General features: G+C 46.6%; 1 protein-coding gene across 2 annotated transcripts; it reads right to left on the bottom strand.

Moving 5' to 3' along the window:
• Positions 1-4,284: 4,284 nt before the first annotated feature.
• Positions 4,285-18,465, bottom strand: C7H1orf53 (chromosome 7 C1orf53 homolog). Of its 2 annotated transcripts, XM_044301861.1 has the most exons (4): positions 18,098-18,465; positions 14,823-14,888; positions 8,022-8,123; positions 4,285-4,629 (listed from the first exon to the last, which is right to left on the bottom strand). In XM_044301861.1, the coding sequence occupies exons 1-4, from the start codon at positions 18,314-18,316 to the stop codon at positions 4,561-4,563; spliced, it is 456 nt and encodes a 151-aa protein (XP_044157796.1). In that variant the 5' UTR covers positions 18,317-18,465; the 3' UTR covers positions 4,285-4,560. The 2 variants fall into 2 exon arrangements, with proteins under 2 accessions (XP_044157796.1, XP_044157797.1); XM_044301862.1 differs by lacking the exon at positions 14,823-14,888 and having other exon boundaries at positions 4,373-4,629; positions 18,098-18,456.
• Between the last annotated feature and the right edge of the window lie 3,951 nt (positions 18,466-22,416).

Below are 22,416 nucleotides of genomic sequence, written 5' to 3' on the forward strand. Positions count from 1 at the left end.
CCAACTCCTAACCTGGCAATTTGAGTAATTCCCTTAAACAACAACCCATCTCCAGGAATCTATTAACTATAACTTATACTATTGTTCCTCTCAAGAAGGGAATCCAGGCCCCTCTTGAACTCTTTTAGTGAGTTCGCCATCACTACCTCCTCTGGCAGAGAGATCCATAGTAGAGATAAGCAAATCAATTTGTTCATCAAAAAGAGTTCTTCAGCTGCAAGGGGCTGTCCCCGCAGCAGAAACTTCCCACTGCTGCTTGATTGACAGGACTGGACATCTTGCCTGGTCCTGCCAATCTTACTCCTGTAGCAGCACAAGCACAGTGGCTCTACTGCTGATGCCAGAGAAGCAACGGTTCATGTAGCTGTGCATACACAAGTCACTGTTCCAGAAATCAGAAGCAATGCAGGCGTGACATTGTAAGGGCTGGGCGAGATGTCCAGCTTTGTCAATCAAGTGCGAGGAGGAAGCTTCTTCTGTAATGTGGACAATGAAGAACTCTTTTTGATGATCGAATTGATTTGCAATAGTCTCAGTAAAGAACCCTCTGTCCTCGAGCTGTAGAAGATGTCCTCGTTACAGTCCTTGGTATAAATAGATCATGGTATAAATGTCTGTATCACACTTGATGATGGATGGACGTGTCAGTTCCAAAATTGCAACACTGCCTCATCGAGTACAGTTTCCAAACTCAGGCTGCGTCCAACATGTTTTGCCATCTCTACTGTATCAGAATTTTTCTGGCAGGCCCGTTATATTGTAACATAGTGCTTTTTTAAAGGAGGTCTGTCACCAGCCACAATGACTTGTAGGTCTATCTCAGCTGAGTGTAATACCATTCACTTAGGGATCCATTGCTTCATTCTGGAGAAAAGGTACTTTCAATTCATATGCAGATGAGCAGCTAAGTGCACTGAGGGTGGACCTAAGCCACTCTGCGCACCCTTGTTCCTCCTGCTTCCTCTGTCAGCACATCTCTCTCCTTCACAGGGACAGGCGAGATGACAATGAAGGAACCTGACTGTCAAACAAGAAGAGTGAGGGGCTGGCAGAGGAAGCAGGAGGAACAAGGGTGCACAAAGTGGCTTTAGCCCACCCTCAGTGCTTTAGACTGCTCATTTGAAGATAGATATATATAGTGCTGCCCATAATTATTCATACCCCTGGCAAATCTTGACTTAAAGTTACTTTTATTCAACCAGCAAGTAATTTTTTGACGGGAAATGACATAGGTGTCTCCTAAAAGATAATAAGACGAAGTACAAGAGGCATTATTGTGGAAAAGAAAAACATTTCTCAGCTTTTATTTACCGTATTTTTCGCCGTATAAGACGCACTTTTTCTTCCCCCAAAATGGGGGAGAAATGCCCCTGCGTCTTATACGGCGAATGCAGTCAGTTTTACATCGCTGGATGCGATGCAAAGCGAGCGGGGACTCGGGGAGGGACTGGGAGGAGGAGCTGGGGCCGGCAATAGCGGCGGGGCGGTGCAGTCACTGTACTAAAGGCCCGCCCCGCCGCTCCGGTGTACTAATAAAATGTCATATTCAATTAATGGTTACTAAATATGCCCCTTTATGCCTAATGGTACCTTAAATCCTAAGCGCATCCGTACAATGCAGGCCGGGCGGGCGGCAGCGTAACTCCCTGATGTCACGTGCCTGCGCCGCCTACTTTATGAATGAAGCAGGCGGCGCAGGCAAGTGACGTCAGTGAGTGACGCGCCGCGCCGGCCGCCCGGCCTGCCGGCATTGTACTTAAGCGCTTAGGATTTAAGGTACTTTTAGGAATAAAGAGGCATATTTAATAACTATTAACTGAATAAGACATATTATATTAGTATACTGGAGCGGCGGGGGATCTGTGGATGGCACAGTTATGGGCTGGGAGGGTCTGTGGATGACACATGTATAACAGTGCCATCCACAGATCCCCCCCCCTGTAACAGTGCCAGCCACAGATCCCCCATAACAGTGTCTGTCATCCACAGTTCCCTCATAACAGTGTCCGTCATCCACAGTTCCCCCCTAACAGTGTCCGTCACCCACAGTTCCCTCATAACAGTGTCCGTCATCCACAGTTCCCCCCATAACAGTGTCCGTCATCCACAGATCCCCCCCCATAAGTGTCCGTCATCTACAGATCCCCCCATAACAGTGTCAGTCATCCACAGATCCCCCCCATAACAGTGTCCGTCATCCACAGATCCCCCCATAACAGTGTCCGTCATCCACAGATCCCCAGTAATAGTGCCATCCACAGACCACCTAGTTCCAAACCCACAGCACACCTTTTGGTTAAAAATATTTTTTTTCTTATTTTCCTCCCCAAAAACCTAGGTGCGTCTTATACGCCGGTGCGTCTTATACGGCGAAAAATACGGTACATTTGAGCAAAAAATACAAGATGTTCCGCACTGTGGAAAATCTTAGAGTTGGAAGCCAAAAGTGACACCTGTGTTGGCCAGGAGGATAGTTAGAGAGGTGAAAAAGAATCTAAGGATCACCACCAAGGCCATCCTGGTAATTCTGGGCTCTGCTGGTGGCAATGTCTCAAGGCAGACATCCAACGGACACTGCACAATGCAGACCAAGGAGGACGCCACTTCTCCAGATAAGGCACACTAAAGCTCGCTTGGCCTTTGCAAAAGCTCATCTGGACAAAGAAGAAGACTTCTGGTCTTCTGTGCTATGGTCAGATAAAACAAAAATTGAGTTGTTTGGCCACAATTTGGAGTAAAAAAGGAGGAGCCTTCAACCCAAAGAACACCATCCCCACTGTCAAACATGGTGGTGGGAACCTAATGCTTTGGGGGTGTTTTTCAGCCAATGGACCAGGGAACCTAATCACAGTAAACGGCACTATGAAAAAAGAGCAATACATGAGGATTCTCAACAACAACATCAGGCAGTCTGCAGAGAAACGTGGCCTTGGGCACCAGTGGACATTTCAGCATGACAATGACCCAAAACACACAGCAAAAGTGGTGAAGAAATGGTTAGCAGAAAACAACATTAATGTTTTGGAGTGACCCAGCCAGAGTCCAGACTTGAATCCAATTGAGAATCTGTGGAGGGAGCTAAAGATCAGGGTGATGGCAAGAAGACCCTCCAACCTGAAAGATTTGGAGCTCATTGTTAAAGATGAATAGGCAAAAATACATGTGGAGACATGCAATTATAGGAAGTGTTTGATTTCTGTAATAGCCAATAAAGGCTTTTCTATTGATTATTGAAAGGGTATGAATAATTGTGGACTGGACACTTTTTGCTCAAATGTAAATAAAAGCTGAGAAATGTTTTTTTTTCCCCCACAATAATGCCTCTTGTACGTCGTCTTATTATCTTTTGGGAGACACCTATGTCATTTCCCGTCAAAAAATTACTTGCTGGTTGAATAAAATTAACTTTAAGTCAAAATTTGCCTGGGGTATGAATAGTTATGGGCAGCACTGTATATATTAAAAGTACTACTTCTCTAGAATGAAGCAAACGATTACTAAGTAAACTATACCATTACACTCAAGGGAGCTAGTCCTACAGGCACTGTGCCTGGTTTAAAGGGGTTTTCCCAGCTAAACATTTTTGGCATATGGCTAGGTCCCAGAGTTGGAACCCGCATCGATCTTGAGAACGGGGCCTCTGAAATCCACTCACTGCTACAAGTCTTCAAAAGTAGCTGAACAGATGCAGCGGGCTATTTTCAGAACTCCCAGAGAGGTGAATGGAGGATGGCCGTGCATGGCTGGCTACTTTTACTTCACTTTGGAGGCCCTGTTCTCTCCCAGATATGGGGCCAGCACCTATCTGACATTTGTGGTATATCCTAGCCATATGCCATAAATGTTTAGATTCGAATACCCCTTTTACTGTGAATTTCCCGGTGACAGACTCCCTTTAATAGAGATTTTGCTTATTTGAGGTTTGTTGGCTGGTTTCCATTCGACATTTCCACTTGGTAATCAATATTTTATTGCAAAATTCAGATCTTTCACCAGTAGTTCCACAGGCTACTCCTTTTTAGAGCTTTTATTGATCTGTATACTTACTAGTTTATTGTGCAATAATTATCCTATATTTCACTTTGAGGTTTATCCTGTCATTTTACTTTTCCTATATGCCCACTGGCATTTCATTATGCAGCATCGTGCCATGTATAGTAGTGAGGAAATATTGAGTAATAAGAGAGACATTTTTCCATGGCACAAAAACACAAATTCCTGAAAAAAAATTGCTTTTTATAAAGCGTTTTATCAGTGCCGAACGTAATAATATGACTTTTACAAATAAACAAATACAACAGTAAAACTGCTTAGAAACTGATTAAAAAAGAGAAAATTAAAGCAAGGATAACCATAGCATCCAGAGCACACACTAATGACTGAGAACATTTGCTTTCCATTTCATCTTTATTAGAATTAACATTGAATTCATTACTTAGGAATATTAACGAGAAAGACTGCATCACATGTGGGACTAAAATACAATTGCTTTCTGGTACTACGGTATCTTCTAAAATCCGCACGATTAATGAAACAAAAAAAAAGGATTGAACTCAGCTGTCATATATAAAAAAAGGAATTAAATTGCTTCTTTTTTGAGGAATCAACATTTTCCTGGCCGAAAGGGCACTGCAAGAAGAAATGAATCACAGTTATTACTTAATTCATGTATCATTGAAAACCGACACATACTGCCTCAATGAGGTACTAAGGTAATACATATGCAAGGAGGTGTCTCCCAGGGAAAGAACACCGCACCGAGCCAGACAGAATCCTACTCCATACTGATGAGGGGCAAGCACGCCCGAAACACCTGTCTACAGATGGATATCTGGATTGGCTATTTCCCCTTATCATGTTCAAAGGTTTGTTGAAAAGTGAGACTTTGACTCATAGGAAGCCAATTCCAGAAGGAGGCGCTAGCGAGATGGTTCTCTTTCCCTGGCAGATACCGCTTTGCATATTTTGTTTTTCCCATGGAGCATTGCAAATAAGTCCCCATACACAGTTGGACTCGTTAAAGGGTATGGACATCTTTGGGGGCAATTATTTTTTTATTATTGCATTGTACTTATTTTGAGCTAAAATCTTTTTTTCAATTAGTCTTTATTAAAGATATGGAATCCTTTTTTCTGTACAGAGCTGACATGCTGTAGTAGCAGCCTGTGGATTTTCTGTCGTTTGGGGGAGCTGACGGGCTCCTTATCTCTGCTCTCTGACATTATAAACACTCAAAGCTCAATCCTTATCTTATTGATAAGACTGTGGCTTAAATAAGTGTTTATGACCTCTTAGCAATGTAGAGATAGGCCCCTTGCAGACGAGTGTGTCCGGATTAGGTCTGGATGTGTTGCGTCTGCGATCAGGGAAAATTTCAGTTTTGACTGTGATTGCGTTGCTCAGTTTTTTCCGCGTGTGAGAAAAAACTGATTGTGGTACCCAGACCCGAACCCGGACTTCTTCACTGAAGTTTGGGTTTGGGTTAGTTGTTCTGTAGATTTTATTATTTTCCCTTATAACATGGTTATAAGGGAAAATAATAGCATTCCTAATACAGAATGCTTACTAAAATGTGGCATGAGGGGGTTAAAAAAATATATAATTAACTCACCGGCATCGTCTTCTTTCTTCTTCTTTCAGGACCTGCCAAAGGACCTTTGATGACGTGATCCCGCTCACCACGTGGTGCCACATTTTAGTAAGCATTCTGTATTAAGAATGCCATTATTTTCCTTTATAACCATGTTATAAGGGAAAAATAATACTGTAAATTGACTTTAATCAATTTACTAACATAATCTCCTAGCAACCATGCGTGAAAATCGCATTGCATCCGTACTTGCTTGCGGATGTTTGCGATTTTCACGCATCCCCATTCATTTCTATGGGGCCTGCGCTGCAAACCGTAGAAAATAGAACATGCTGCGATTTTCACGCGAAGCACAAGTGATGCTTGAAAATCACCGCTCATCTGAACAGCCCCATTGAAGTGAATGGGTCCGGATTCAGTGTGGGTGCAATGCGTTCACGTCACGCATTGCACCTAAGCGGAATTCTCGCCCATGTGAAAGGGGCCATAAGGTTTATTAGATGATCGGCACAAAGTTAAAGTACCAGTTGGACAGCTAGAAAAACAGTTAACCCTTTTTGACAGTATTTTTAATACAGGCCTTTGCTGGTTGGATTCATTTTTCCATCACATTATACACTGCTCATTTTCATGGTTACAACCACCCTGCAATCCATCAGCAGTGGTCGTGCTTGCAGACTACAGGAAAAAGCATCAGCCTACGTGAGCTCCCATGTTCCTGGCCACCAGAGAGGCCAGCACTTTTTTCTATAGTGTACAAGCACGGCCACTGCTAATGGATTACAGGGTTGTCATAACCATGGAAACAAGCAGTGTATAATGTGGTGGAAAGATGAATCCAGCCAGCAAAGGAGGCAAAATGGACAATCACAATACATTAGTAAGTGCCTTGTATTAACTTTCTGTACATGACAAAAAATGGCATCCTTTAGCAGGATATTCAGAAAAATTACGTTCCCCTTAGCAGCACAGGGGAGAAGGAAGCAGTGTCTCCTCCCCCCTGTGCTGCTGCTGCCGCTGATGAAAGGACAGGGAACAAGAGGAGTGGAGGAGCTGTGGCCACTGCACCACCAATGAAGCTTAATCTCTCATTCATATACAGGAGGCGGGAGCTGGCTGCAGTATCACATAGCCGGCTCCCGACCTCTATGAGCTGTAGCTACGATCTACAGTAGTTAACCCCTCAGGTATTGCGGATTGCAGCTACAGCTCATAGAGGTCGGGAGACGGCTATGTGATTGTGCAGCCAGCTCCCGCCTCCTGTATATGAATAAATGAGAGATTAAGCTTCATTGGTGGCGCAGTGCGCCCCCCCTAGCCCAGTATTAGACATTGGTGGCGCAGTGCGCCCCCCCTCCCCCCACCCCAGTATTAAGCATTAATGGCGCAGTGCACCTCCCCCAAGCCCCCCCAGTATTAAGCATTGGTGGCGCAGTGCGCCCCCCCACCCCAGTATTAAAAACATTGGTGGCACAGTGCGCCCCTCCACAGGATCCCCTCTTCCCTGCTCCTCCGATCGGAGCCCCAGCAGTGTAATGCTGGGGCTCCGATCGGTTACCATGGCAGCCAGGACGCTATTGAAGCCCTGGCTGCCATGGTAAGCTCCATGCTGCTGTGTGCACTATGCACAGGGCAGCAGGGACAGTGTGAGCTCCTATTCACCCTGATAGATCTCTATCAGGGTAAATAGGACAAGGGTTCTAGTCCCTAAGGGGGCTAAAAGTTAGTGGGGGAAAAAAAAAAAAAAAAAGTTACTAAAATAAAAATAAATGTATAAATGAAAAGTAAAGATTTACAAAAAAAAAAATATACACATTAACAATAAACATTAATTTTCAGCAGATTTGTGGGAATTTTTTATTTTTTTTCAAAAATGAAAATTCCCAGAATATCGGTATAAATTATCGGCTATCGGCCTGAAAGTTCACAAATTATCGGTATCGGCCCTAAAAAATCAATATCGGTCGATCCCTAGTGCACACACCACTAACACACAGGACACATGGTGCACACACTGATAACACACAGTGCACACACACCACTAACACACAGGACACATGCTGCACACACCGATAACACACAGAACACATGCTTCATACACCGATAACACACAGGACACCTTCTGCACACACTGATAACACACTGGACACAAATCTTTGCATGTGCCAAATCTAAAGCAAACGAGTTATCCATTTAATAGGCCAACATCCCTGATACTGTTTTGTGACCATATCCATATTACGCCGTTCATTACTGAATGAAAAAAATCTATTCTATGGTGTAAATTTTTTAAGAAATAAACGTCACTAGGTAGAGTAGATGTATACAACTATATGGCATAATGTTAGAAAAAAAAAAAACTATGAAAATTGAAGCAGGGTGTACAGGCCTTGCATCTAGCTGCACAGAGTGAAAATCAAGAGCTACTCACATGTCTGCACGCACTGCCGCAGCATTTCCCTCTCCTCAGATGAGCTAGTCTGGTGAAAACAAAATATCCCGTCTGTGGATCTGTGTATCCGTCTTGTCCAGCCTTCGAGAGAAACACACATTTTATTATTTAATCTATCTCCGAATAATAAGGCGTCCATGTCACCATGAAGTCACAGATGAGGACCCAAAGTCCTGTTCATGAGTACTGTGCCGCGATACATACAAGGTGGGGCATCAAAATAGACAATGACTCTAAAGCTGGTGGGTTCGGCCGACATACGAAAGGGGAAGGGGAGCTTCCATCTCTCCCCTGACAGATGATGTTGGAGGAGAAGAGAATTGGGCAAAATAAATATTTTCACCTGATCCTTTTGTTCTCCGGGGAGATAAACCACCTCCAGAACTGTGTGGCAGGGGCTTTCTCCACTCTCCCCATAGCATATACAGACATGTTCAGATTAGTCAAACATGTATGTGTAATGGGGAAGCCGGGAGGGATAGCCGTTGGACGAATGGTCGCTTGGCCAACAGCTATTGACTGTGTATGAACAGCTTTAGGGCTTGTTCACACAACCGTTGCCCCTCCGTCCTGTGCTGTGGACCGTAAATTTCGGTCCGCAATGCACGGGCACCAGCCGTGCGGGGCTGCCGCATGCAGATCGCGACCCCATTAACTTGAATGGAGTCCGCGATCAGTCCGCTCCGCAAAAAGATAGAACTTGCTCTAATCTTTTTGCGGTGCAGAGGCACGGAAAGGAACCCACTGAAGCACTCCGTAGTGCTTCCGTAGGGTTCCATTCCGTGCTTCCTTTCCAATCTGCACCGCATCTCCGGATTTGCGGACCCATTCAAGTGAGGGGCAATGGCTGTGTGAATGAGACCTTACTCTGACACATTGTCTCTTTTGCAGACCTTGCCAGCCAAGGCTGAGGATTTAGCTTTCTCACACTTGAACAGTTCTGGTCACGGATCCTTATAACAATCCATACAGCGGATAGGTCAGAACATTAAAGCAAATTACGACAAGTGAACATAGTACATAGTCTAAAAAAGCATAAATTGTACCAGGTACTATCTCCCCTATGTTCCCCTGCAACAACAAATAAATATATCAGTAAATACAGGCCACTGAGCTGAAGGGGCTTTCCAGCCTTTTAGGTCTCTTGCACATGACCATATGGCTTTTTCAGTATTTTGCGGTCTGCAAAAAACAGATCTGCCAAAAATGCTTTTTTTTGCGGAATGGAACAGCTGGCCCCTGATAGAACAGTACTATCCTAGTCTGTTATGCGGACAATAATAGGACATGTTCTATCTTTGAACGGAACGGAAATACAGAAACGGAATGCATACGGAGTACATTCCGTTTTTTTGTGGACCCGTTGAAATTTAATGTTTCCATATACGGACCGTATATGGAACTCAAAAAACGGAACGTACACAAAAAAAGCTGGTCTCCCCTGGCTGGATATTGAGGGAATATCGCATTTATTTATTTTTTGCGGATCCATTGTAACAATGCCTAAAACGGACAAGAATAGGACATGTTTGATTTTTTTCCGGGGCTACGGAACGGACATACTGATGCGAACAGTACACGGTGTGCTGTCCGTAATTTCTGCTGACCCATTGAAATTAATGGGTCCGCATCCTATCCGCAAAAAAAACAACAACTAAACTGACACGGAAACAAACAACGTTCGTGTGCATGTAGCCTTATGCTGATTTCTGAGAATCAGCAAGTGCAAAGAGAGCGCCACTCCCCATGTGGTCATTAATGGAACTCAATTGGAAAGTATCCGCGTGGAGAGTGGGAACACATCACACACGGGACAGTCTAGAGAGAGGTGAGCATATGGTTGAGAAATTTGAAATGTTAATAAGAAGGTAATTGGTGTATTCATCATCGATTAAGAGAATCTGTTGACTGAAGGCAGCACAATCCACAGGTGGCTTTAGGTCAATCGCTTTATTGGAACAATATATGGCTCAATGTGTTTCAGGGGTTTGTAGTAATACCCCCTTCCTCAGGAGACAATTGGGTTGTCAGGTTCCCTTTGACTATAATGGGGATGGAGCGGCGGTCCAGCGAAATAGCAGAAGGACGGATCCGACAGAGTGAACAGCCTGTCGGATCAGTCCTGCCGCAAGTGTGAAAGTACCCTAAGACTTTAGAACTGATGACCTATAATCTGGATCGTTCATCAGTACCATCAGTTCATCATATATTGTTACTGTTAATAAAGCAGTAACATGTATATTAGCTTTCTGAGCAGATCTCAGTGTGGTGAAGCTATAGTACATAGTGATATGATATTATGATATTGCTAGGACACAGCTCTGCCCTCAGCGTGTCTAACCCTGTCAATCAACAGGAGGGGGAGAGTGCAGAGCACAGGGGGTGTTACAAAGCAGTGCTCAAAGGATTCAGCCCCACCTCCTGGTGCTCTAACTTCTCATGTGCATATTAATAAAAACGTAGATATCTCTGCAGCTGTTAATAATACAGACAAAAGAAAGGCATCATTTAAATCAGCATGATAAGCCCTACAAGGCAGTGTTTATGGTTTAATAGGGTTGATCCTGGTGAGAGAGCTTTTTTTTTCTTATTTTCCTCCAAAACCTAGGTGCGTCTTATAATCAGCGAAAAATACGGTAATTTAAAACCGTGAGTTTACATAAAGCTTCATAATAAAATGTCTAATATGAAAGGGTTCAGAATAAAAATGCAAGACCCACACCTTGTTCTCCCAGAGACAGAATGTGGGTAGTACCAGAACCAGCTTTGGCCAGAAGTAGTAGCAGTTGTCTGCAGTTGACTCTGGGTTTCAGAAAGGTGCAACATTATCATTGAGAAAAAAAAACGGACGAGATTGAGATTGGATTGTTCAGTCCTCAACTGAATCACAGCAGGATTAGGTGTAGGTCACTTCTAAGTCTGACATCATGCCTTGGTGCCAGGCGTCACAGCATTCCTTCTGCTTCTCCTCCTTGCTGCCCCAGAGAAGCCTTTCAGTGCCATCCTCTCTGTCTTCACCACCCCCTCCTAGTGGAGCGCCTTATTTTTCCTAAGAACAGGCAACAAAACCTCACCACACCCTACGGCAGATAGTCAAGACAGCTTGCCTTGTACTCTCATGTGGAGCAAAACATGGGCCGCTCCTTTCGATTGTCGAAGGTGGACACCTGGATCAGCTGTTACAGGCAGGGACAGTACATTTCATTCATGGCCCACTGGGTCAATGTTTTTTGCGGCAGCACTCCAGCAATAAAGTCAGGTTCTTTTGACACCTCCATGTTCATGTCGGCCTGGTTCCCACACCAGGCACTTATCCACTTCCTCCTCCATGGACATCCTCCCATCCCCAACAGTAGCAGGGCAGAGCTTCCACTTCCCCTCCCTCCTATCACGTGTTAAATCAAGTGTTGCCATGCCGGGTTAGCGCTGATCGGCCTTGGCATGAGTAGCCACACAGCCAATAAGTTGCTAAAGTGTATCAAGCAGCAACAATCCTACCAGCTGTCTCCCCGCAGACTCCAACTGGGCAAGTTGGTCTGCGACAATGGCCACAGCATCATGGCTGCACTGAACCTGGGGGTAATAACACATGCTCCCTGCATGGCTCACGTGAACAACACTTTAAAAAAAAAAAAAAGTACACTGGCTGGTGCAAGGTGCTAGCAATGTACAGGAGACTGCCCTCAAATTTCAGCCATTGTTATGTGGCAAGGAACGCCCTCCTGGACATATAGCGACAGAACGGTCTGCAGTTACACCGCTTAGTCTGTGACATTCTAACTTGCTGGAATTCCGCTTTGCATATGCTAAAGCAACAGAACGAGCAGCGTGAAGCCATGTATGATTTTGTCATGCACCAGACCTCCTCAGGAGGGTGCATGTGTTGTTTCGAGGTAAGGCAGTGGCAGATCATCCGAGATGCCTGTTGTGTGCTTATGCCTTTCAAAGAGGCCATGAAATTTGTCAGTAGGGACAACTGCGGCATGAATGATGTCATCCCCCTGATACTTATGTTAGAACAGATCCTCACACTCATGCAGAAGAACAGCTAAAGCATCTTGCTGCCCACCCTGTAGCTGCTAGGAACCCACAAAAAGAAAGTACCATGGAAGAGAAGAAGGAAGAGGATGAAGAGCTTCCACTGGAGGAGGAAAAGTATGTGGTGGTGGAGCAGGATGATGACACTGGCCACAACAATCAATCATGTCAGTGTGTTTGTGGGGGGGGGGGGGGGGGGGGAAGGGGCAAGCCAGAATGCTGGCCAAAATTGGCAAACTCTATGCTTACTCATTTACTGACAGGCATATCACTCACATCAAGCAATCTGATGATTACTGGATAGCCTAACTATCAAAGCAAAATAGGGGCATGTTTTCCTCCTGCTGAAAGGGAGGCCTAATTACTTTATCAGGAATCACTGTGAAGACAGCTTACCACAGCTTTCTTCAAGCAGATGCCTGCAACAAGCTAGTTTGAAAGGGAAGCCCCTCTACACCCCCAGAGAGTTACCCACTTCCCGCCTTCTCCGCTGTCCCAGGTAGAAAAAGCAGCAGCAGCCAGTTCAGTCTCCACATGATGGAACAGTTTCTTCATGTGCCGCGCCGGGCTGTGGCAAATCAGCAAAGGAAGACCTACCACTTCAATGCCCATGTTCAGTCCTACCTGGACTCTGGCCTTTCTAAGGCACATACCCTGTTCCCTGACCCCATGGACTTCTGGCCAGGCAGACTAGAACAGTGGCCTGAACTGGCCCAGTATGCTCTCTCTGTTCTTTCCTGCCTAGCCTCCAGTGCAATCATGGAAAGGGCTTTCAGCATGGCAGGGGGCATGCTGACACCCAAACAGTGTCCGCCAGTGTCCAAAACATTATTTTTGTCAAAATGAACCCGGCATGGATCTTGGATCTCTGACAATAAATACTGGCAAGCATTCTGTCCACATTAACGCATAATTTTTGGAGGCTTGGTCCCAGCAAGCCACTCTTTCTTTTGACAAATAATACGTGTGCGTGTCATATGAGAAGGCATTCTGTCTTCGTTAAGGCATCATTTTTGGACGCTTGGTCCCCCAACAAGCCACAGTTTTTTTCCAATATTTTTGAAGCTTTGGAATATGAAAAAGCATAAACACATGTGCTGGCGCAGAGTGTTTTTAAACATGCTGTTCTTCAACCATGAGTTTACCCACAGCTATGTATGTCAGTGTCACTCAGACATCATATACTATTGCTGTCATTGCGTTCCAGAGCTTTGGGAGGGAAGAATAAAAAAATTAATAAAAGAATTAATGAAAACAGATAACGTCTTTCCTAAAAATTAGGAGACTAGAAGATGTTATATAAGACATTTTAGGGCAATTGGAGCCACTTTGGTTTAGGTAGAATCAATTAGGGTCTGAACTGAATTTTTTAAAAAATTCTGTAAACCCGGAAACAAACTGAATCTTAAAAGGTTTGCTCATCTCTGATACAACACACACTAGCTGCCACTGTTCAGTGGTGTCACTGTCCTCTCATACAGCCTTACAAAGGGACGTCACTACGTGAAGGGAGAGTTCTCTGTGATTCTGCTCAGTGTCAACAGTTCCGCATTGAAACCACAACATGCATCAGTGGAATTTACAATACAATTCATTAATTCCATTTCCAACTAGTTCTCCGCCAGCAGATTTCTCATGCCATATTAATTAGTGCGAGCATGGTCAGCTTAAAATCCCGCCTGTGTCGGAGAACTGACACTCCGTGGACATTAGGAAATTGTTCATGACAAGAAACAGGAAAAACGTGAACAAAAATCTAATTACAATTCATTCTTTATCATTCACTAAAAACCCCTGATGGCCTACATAGGGTCTGGAATGGTAAATACTGTCTAATGCATGCTAATACCATAGTAATAGACGGAGTCTGGCGTGGAGTCACACAGATATGGCTAGTTTCTTTACACAACATTCTTTAAACTACATTGACAGAAAAGTAATTAATCAGTTCAGCATGGAGAACACGTACAGCACACACCACTGAGGTGTGAATCAGGCTTTAGGCTTCATGCACACTACTGTAGTTTTGGCCCGTGTCTGATCTGCATTTTTCGCGGATTGCACGTAGACCCATTCATTACTATGGGTCGGCAAAAAATGTGGACAGCACACGGACATCATCAATGTGCTGTCTGCTTCAGTGTGGCCATTCTGCCATTATTCATGTCCATTGGCCAGTTCTAGTAGAAAAATGCGGCATGAAAGGAGTTTCTACTAATGCTCGTTCCCAATAACCGTGTAAAGGCGCCGCATATCACCCGATGAAAGCAAAATGCACGTTCATGGGGTGAAATAATAAGGTGCGGACCCCTCAATCATCGTTCCTCTGCACTGCCTGGGAACAATGGGGCACATTTACATTTAAGGGCTCTTTCACACGAGCAGATACCGTGTGTGGAATTCACTGCGTGAAAGAGAGCCAGGCCCCGCTCCGGACAGCAGAGACGCAGAACATTACATGACTGATAATGCTCTTTGCCTCTCTGTGACCTTTTTACTGCAAAATCACAGTGCCAACTTTACCTCACTGTGATTTTGTAGTAAAAAGATCACAGAGAGTCACAGAAGTGACATTTTTAATGTGCAAATAAATTAGACAGGTCTAAGTTAGGGCTGAAACGATTACTCGATTGAATCGAGTAATTTGACACAAAAAAATCATTGATACAAATTTTTTGGTATCGAGGATTTGTTTGTGTCACATGACCAAGGAGCGGGAGTTTAGCGCTTGCTATTACTTACTGCTCCGTTGTCACCCTCCAGCCTGCACCGCACTTTCTTGGTGACACATCGTGTGGAGCGGCGCCCCTACAGGAAAAGGTAAGTATTTTATTTCACTGGCGCTGGGGACATGGCACTGAAGGGGGACAGCCGGCAATGGATGGCATGGAGGGGCAGATGAGAGTGGGGGACATGAAGGGGCTGATCTGATGGCAGTGGGGGACATGGAGGGGCTGATCTGATGGCAGTGGGGGACATGGAGGGGCTGATCTGATGGCACCGGGGGACATGGAGGGGCTGATCTAATGGCACCGGGGGACATGGAGGGGCTGATCTAATGGCAGTGGGGGACATGGAGGGGGATGATCTGATGGCACCGGGGGACATGGAGGGGCTGATCTGATGGCAGTGGGGGACATGGAGGGGCTGATCTGATGGCAGTGGGGGACATGGAGGGGCTGATCTGATGGCAGTGGGGGACATGGAGGGGCTGATCTGATGGCAGTGGGGGACATGGAGGGGCTGATCTGATGGCACCGGGGGACATGGAGGGGCTGATCTGATGGCACCGGGGGACATGGAGGGGCTGATCTGATGGCACCGGGGGACATGGAGGGGCTGATCTGATGGCACCGGGGGACATGGAGGGGCTGATCTGATGGCACCGGGGGACATGGAGGGGCTGATCTGATGGCAGTGGGGGACATGGAGGGGATGATCTAATGGCAGTGGGGGACATGGAGGGGATGATCTAATGGCAGTGGGGGACATGGAGGGGATGATCTAATGGCAGTGGGGGACATGGAGGGGATGATCTAATGGCAGTGGGGGACATGGAGGGGATGATCTAATGGCAGTGGGGGACATGGAGGGGCTGATCTGATGGCACCGGGGGACATGGAGGGGCTGATCTGATGGCACCGGGGGACATGGAGGGGATGATCTGATGGCACCGGGGGACATGGAGGGGATGATCTGATGGCACCGGGGGACATGGAGGGGATGATCTGATGGCACCGGGGGACATGGAGGGGATGATCTGATGGCACCGGGGGACATGAAGGGGATGATCTGATGGCACCGGGGGACATGAAGGGGATGATCTGATGGCACCGGGGGACATGGAGGGGATGATCTGATGGCACCGGGGGAGTGGGAACATTGAGGGGCTGATCTGATGGCACTGGGGGAGTGGGAACATTGAGGGGCTGATCTGATGGAACTGGGAAAATGGAGGGGCTGATCTGATGGAACTGGGAACATGGAGGGGCTGATCTTATGGCACTGGGGGAGTTGGCAATGGATGGTATGGGAGGGCTAATGGCATTGGGGGACCTGATGCACTTTGGCTGATCACACAGGGGGGAACGAAGGGTGTTGGGGACTGATGGCAGGGGGTCTGAGTTTTTCTAAAGGAAAACAATCTATTAATAAAAAATTAATAAAGTTTTTCTTATAATATTACTTGATTAATCGTAAAAAATAATGAATAGAATACTCGATTACTAAAATAATCGTTTACTGCAGCCCTAGTGTAAGTGAATATGGTCAGACTAGTAACAATGGGAATCATTTATCATCAGATATACGCCACTTTTGTGGCTTATATCTGGCATAGATTCTGTTGCATGCCATGTTGCAGCAGAATCTGCGACTTTTTCCCAGGTCACGACAGGTCTAAAAAAAGGGCGTGGGCGGGGAAGGGGACAAGCCGGCATCTCATTCATCATTTTCTACGCCTGGTTTAGGCCTCTTTCACACAAACGTGTGTTCCCTATGGCCGTACTGCAGTCCGCAATGCACGGGCACCAACCATTGGCCAGCCGCATGCAGATCGCGATCCCATTCACTTGAATAGGTTCCACGATCCCTCCGTTCCGCAAAACGATAGAACAAGTTCTATCTTTTTTGCGGAATGGAAGGGAACCCCACAAAAGCACTTCTGTAGTGCTTCCGTTCCATGGTTCCATTCCGTTCTGTTTCGGAACGCATCTCTGGATTTGCGGACCCATTCAAGTGAATGGGTCCGCATCCGTGATGCGGAATGCACACGGCCGGTGCCCCGTGTATTGCGGACCCGCTGTATACGGGCTGCAATATGGCCACGAGGGGCACACGGTCGTGTGAAAGAGGCCTGAGACGTAGAAAATGGTCTAAATAACTTTGCCGATGCACTGTTATTAAGATAAATCACTAAGAAATGACCCCAATATGCAGAGTCTAATTCAGCTACTGCTCTGCGACTTTTAATAAATACTTGGCAAAAGAAAGACAGACAAATAAAACTAGTCTGTCTAATTTTACGCCTAAAAACAGGAGAGTTTGATAAATGTCCCCCAATTATTTTGTATGGAGAAGAGAGGTAGCAGCTACCATTCTCGTCCTTATACTCTCTCATACTGTATAGGTGATCCCTCATCCTCATACTGTGGAGGTGATCCCTCATCCTCATACTGTGGAGGTGATCCCTCATCCTCATACTGTGGAGGTGATCCCTCATCCTCATACTGTGGAGGTGATCCCTCATCCTCATACTGTGGAGGTGATCCCTCATCCTCATACTGTGGAGGTGATCTCAAACACTGTGGAGGTGATCTGTGCATGTAAATGCAGCAGCTCACCTCCAGTGAACAAGCAGCCGACTGTTGAGAAGAACCACTTCCTTCCTGCCAATAGGCTTTTTCTCGCTGATGCATCTTGAGGGCTCATGCACACGACGACCATGTTCCACATCCGACGGTCCGCAACGCAAAAAAGTAATGCATGCGCTACTTTTTTGAGGTGCGGTGGCACGGACAGAAACCCCACGGAAGCACTCCGTAGTGCTTCCGTGGGGTTCCTTGCCTCGGTTCCGCACCACACCTTCTGCATTGTGGACCCATTCAAGCAAATAAGTCCGCATCCGCGATGCGGTGCCAGAATCGCCAAGCCCTGTATTTTGCAGAACCGCTGTTTGCGTGCCACAATACGGGCCAGGTGGCACACGTTCATGTGCATGAGCCCTGAGGCTCAGTCCACATCTACATTTCTAATGGAAGCCACAAAGCTCAGCGGATTAATGGCAAGATTGGACCCAGACCTCCATGGTTCTGATGGGAAGAAACAGTACGACTCCTATGGCACAAATCAGTGGGTGACAGATATGTTATAAATAGAAGTAAAAAAAAAACAGGTGTGAATGGAGCCTTATGGGGCTGTCACTTTTAGGGGGAATGGAGCAGGGGTCTATTATGGGGACACTGTACAGCAGTGCTATTAGTGCCCCTGTCAGGCGGGCACCGTCCCCGGCATCTTACCTGGCAGGCGACCTCATGAGCTTCCACTACCCGCAGGACGTCAGCGGCCTCACTCCACGGACCAGACCCCGGGCTGTCGTGTGGCTGCTCCCCGGAAGTGTCCTCACCTGATGTCCCCGCCGCCCTATAACTTAGGCCCCGGCATAGGGCGGTGCAGAGAGCCGGGGCGATCACCCGTGTCCTCAGGAAGAGCTGCAGCGGGACCCGGCAGGCAGACATGGAGACCGGGAGTCCCGGATAAAAGGGCCCTCACCCTCCGGTCTGTGTGCAGGGCCACCGACCAGAGCTACATATGACGGCAGTGGCAGTCATGTAGGTGCCGGGCTTCTGCGGCAGGAATGCCGAGTATGTGCATTGCGGTTTTTATATTTTATATATTTAAACATTTTATTAACGCGCTTTGAACCTGTTTTTAGGCTTGTGCGATGTACAGCAATACTTGTGTATTGTTCTTGGACTGTGAGGCCACAAGCACATAGGGGAGATTTATCAAGACTGAGGTAAAGCGAAACTGGCTCAGTTGCCCATAGCAACCAATCAGATTCCACCTTTAATTTTTGACTGCTCCTGTGGAAAATGAAAGGTGGAGTCTGATTGGTTGCTATTGGCAGCTAAGCCACTTCTACTTTACACCAGTTTGATAAATGACGTTTAAGGCCTCATGCACACGTTGTGTTTCTCGGCCTCCGTTCCGTTTTTTTTGTGGATAGGATGGGGGCCCATTCATTTCAATGTGTCAGGAAAAAAATGCTGATAGTTCATCCGTTTGTGTTCCGCGTCAGTTGTCCGTGTTTCCCTTCAGCAAAAAAAAAAAATAGTGCATGTCCGACTTTTTTCACATTTTTTTCACATTTGCGGACAAGGATAGGCATTTGTTACAAAGGATCTGTGGAAAAAAATGGATCCTCCCCAAAAAAGCGGACGCACAATTTGCGGACACAAAAAACAACATGAGGCCTTATGCTTGGATTTTCACATAGAAAATAAGGGAGTAAGGCCTCATGCACACGACAGTTGTTTTTTGCGCCCGCAGCAAAAAACGGATACGGCACCCTTTTTTTTTTTTTTTTTTTTTTGGAGGATCAGTTTTTTTCCACAGATCCCTTGTAATAAATACCTATCCTTGTCCGCAAATGTGAAAAAAGTAGGACATGCACTATTTTTTTTTTTTTTTTTTTTTTTTTTTTTTAAGGGAAACGCGGACAACGGACTCTGTACATGTAATATGTCACACATAGAAGATGGATGCCATGTTACAGAGGCATTGCCCCCTAATTCACATAATCACAATCAGGGCTCATGTACAGGGCTAGAGCCGTTCGTGTGATCCGCAAACCACAGATCCTGCCCTCTATAGAACTGCCCTATCCTTGTGCATACAACAGAAAAGAATAGGACATGTTCTATTTTTTTTGTGGCCCGCGTAATGGACGGATGTGGACACCACACTGTGTGCTGTCCGCATATTTTGCGGCCCCATTGAAGTGAATGGGTCCATATCCGACCAGCAAAAAATGCAGATCAGATGCGGACCAAAAATATGTTTGTGTGCATGAGGCCTCACTGTGTTTAGGACCCAATTTATGTTACCGAAACGTACTGAACAGATAGTCAGTTTGGCTGCAGGATCAGGCTGCACATGTTTTCTGTGTAGTCTGTTACCGTGGTGACAAATCTGCATTGGAGCTGTATACCCAAGAGGTTTGATTCGTCTATCGCCCTTTTGCCGAGTATTTATTAAAAGTCACACAGCAGTTAACCCCTTCAGTACCAAGCCACTTTTCACCTTAAAGGCTCATGCACACAGCCGTTGTGCAGCCGTGGCCATATTGCAGGCCGCATACGGCCATTCCGCAATACACGGGGCCCTGCCATGTGCACCCCGCATCACGGATGCGGACCCATTCATTTGAATGGGTCCGCAAACCCGGAGATGCGGTGCTTCCGTGCCTTTTCTGTTCGTGCCTCCGTACCGCAAAAAAAATAGAACATGTTCTATTTTTTTGCGGTGCGGACGGATCACGGACCCATTCAAGTTGAACGGGTCTCGATCCTTCCAGGCCGTCACACAGACGTTGCACATGCATTGGGGACCGCAAATTGCGGTCCCCAATGCATGGAACTGCTGCATAACGGCCGTGTGCATGATTTTTGCGAATCTGACGTGTCACTTTATGTGGTAATAACTTTGGAACGCTTTTACTTATCCAAGCCATTCTGAGATTGTTTTCTCATGACACATTGTACTTAATGACAGTGGTAAATTTGAGTCGATATATTTCACCTTTATTTATAAAATAATCCTAAATTTACCAAGAATTTGGAAAAATTCACAATTTTCGAAATTTTAATTTCTCTACTTTTAAGACCAATAGTAATACTGTACCTCATAAAATAGTTACTAGGCCGAATGCACACGGCCGTGAAACACGGCCGTGAGCGGTCCATGGTTTCCCGGCCTGGCATCCTGCTGAGAGCAGGAGTGCACGGCGTCATTGGTTGCTATGACGCCGTGCGCTTCATGCCGCCGCTGCACCACAGTAATACACTCGTATAGATCATACGAGTGTATTACTGTAGTGCAGTGGCGGCATGAAGGGCACGGCATCATAGCAACCAACAGTGGCGTACCGGCAATATAGGCAGACCACGCATCTGCTACGGGGCCCGTGCCGAGGGGGGGCCCGGAGTGGATAGAAGACCCCGCCCCCTACCTACAATGTCTCCAGTTGTGTGTTATGACATTGCCACAGTCCTACCTATCTGCGGTTCAGACGAGCCCTGCTTCCCCCTCTGCTCGGGCCCCCCTCCTTCCTTACATACATTGTGTGCACAACACAGTGCACAGACAGCGATGTCCCTGACCCTGACAGCCAGCCCTGCAGCCAGGGGAGCGCTCGCTCTCCTCTGTCTGCTGGGGACTGAACTGGCCAATCAACATTTAGCAGTGCTAAGCTCCTGCTGCTGATTGGCCAGTGTATCGCAGCAGCAGACAGAACTGAGCGGGCGGGACACGGCACTCTGCAGTGTGATGTGATACTCTGCTCAGTGAAGCCACTGCCCTCCAGCCCCCAGTGTCGCCGGCAAGTTTCACTGTGTGCCACAAAGTGAGTTGCAAGAAGTGAGTGCCTCTATGTTTAAAAAAAAAGTTAGCGAGTGGATGGTTAGTGTGGGGAAGAGGTGGCTCTGCTGGGGCAGAAGCAAGCAGAGTTCCTGAGCGGGGGTAGGGGGGGAGGGGTTGGTCACTCTGTTCTGTATAAAAGGCTTATCATATAGAGAACAGTGTGTCGCTCCCTCCAAGAACTTTGCTTGCTGTTCATACTCATATGGAGGACAGTGTGCCATAGGGCAGTCTCCCCTCACCATGAACTGTGTGGGGGTGGAGGGCTGGTGCACACTAGTATCAGCAGCAAAAATCTTCAGATGTAGGGGGATGGGCTATATCAGGCTTTAGCACAGTGGCCACAGGCAGGAGGAGCAATGTGTATGCGGGTTCCTGCCCTGCACTCGCTCACCTGTGCTCGCATACATATGGCTCCCTGTGCCCACTCTGCTAAAACCTGACATAGCCTATCTTATGCCGGTGTTCTGCCAGATTTCTATACCTTGCCAAAACGATATACCGGAAGTGACGCGGCCGCACAGGAATCAGCTGAAGGAGGGTGTGTACGGGGCTGCGCAAGCGCACATCCACTGGATTAGCAAAAAAATCATTGCAGCGCCACGGGAGAAGGACTTGATGCGCATGCACGAAACCATACACCGTGCGTGCGCACTTAGGGGTAGGTAGATTTTCCAGCGCAAAATGTTCCATCAGATCTCCCTACCCCTGAGTGCGCACCCGTGCACAACTTATAAGGAGCAGTTCATCCTTACCGCAGAGCTGAGTGCAGAATATCAAGGTCACCACATAGCAGAGCTGAGTGCGGGATATTGGGGTAACTCAGGGGTAGGGAGATCTGATGGAACATTTTGCGCTAGAAAATCTACCGACCCCTAAGTGCGCACACGCGGTGTATGGTTTCGTGCATGAAGTCCTTCTCCCGTGGCGCTGCAATGATTTTTCGCTAATCCAGTGGATGTGCGCTTGCGCAGCGCGGTACACACCCTCCTTCAGCTGATTCCTGTGCGGCCACGTCACTTCCGGTATAGCGTTTTGGCAAGGTATAGAAATCTGGCAGAACACCAAAGCAGACAGGCAGGAGCAGTGATGTGTGCAGTACATGGCTCACTGCACCCCAGTGAGATATCAGTGGTTCATTCGGCGCCTATTTCACATAGAGAAAAAAATTGTTAGAAAATGTCTTACAACAAAAGGT

Source organism: Bufo gargarizans, chromosome 7, assembly GCF_014858855.1.
Source record: "Bufo gargarizans isolate SCDJY-AF-19 chromosome 7, ASM1485885v1, whole genome shotgun sequence".
NCBI lineage: Eukaryota > Metazoa > Chordata > Amphibia > Anura > Bufonidae > Bufo > Bufo gargarizans.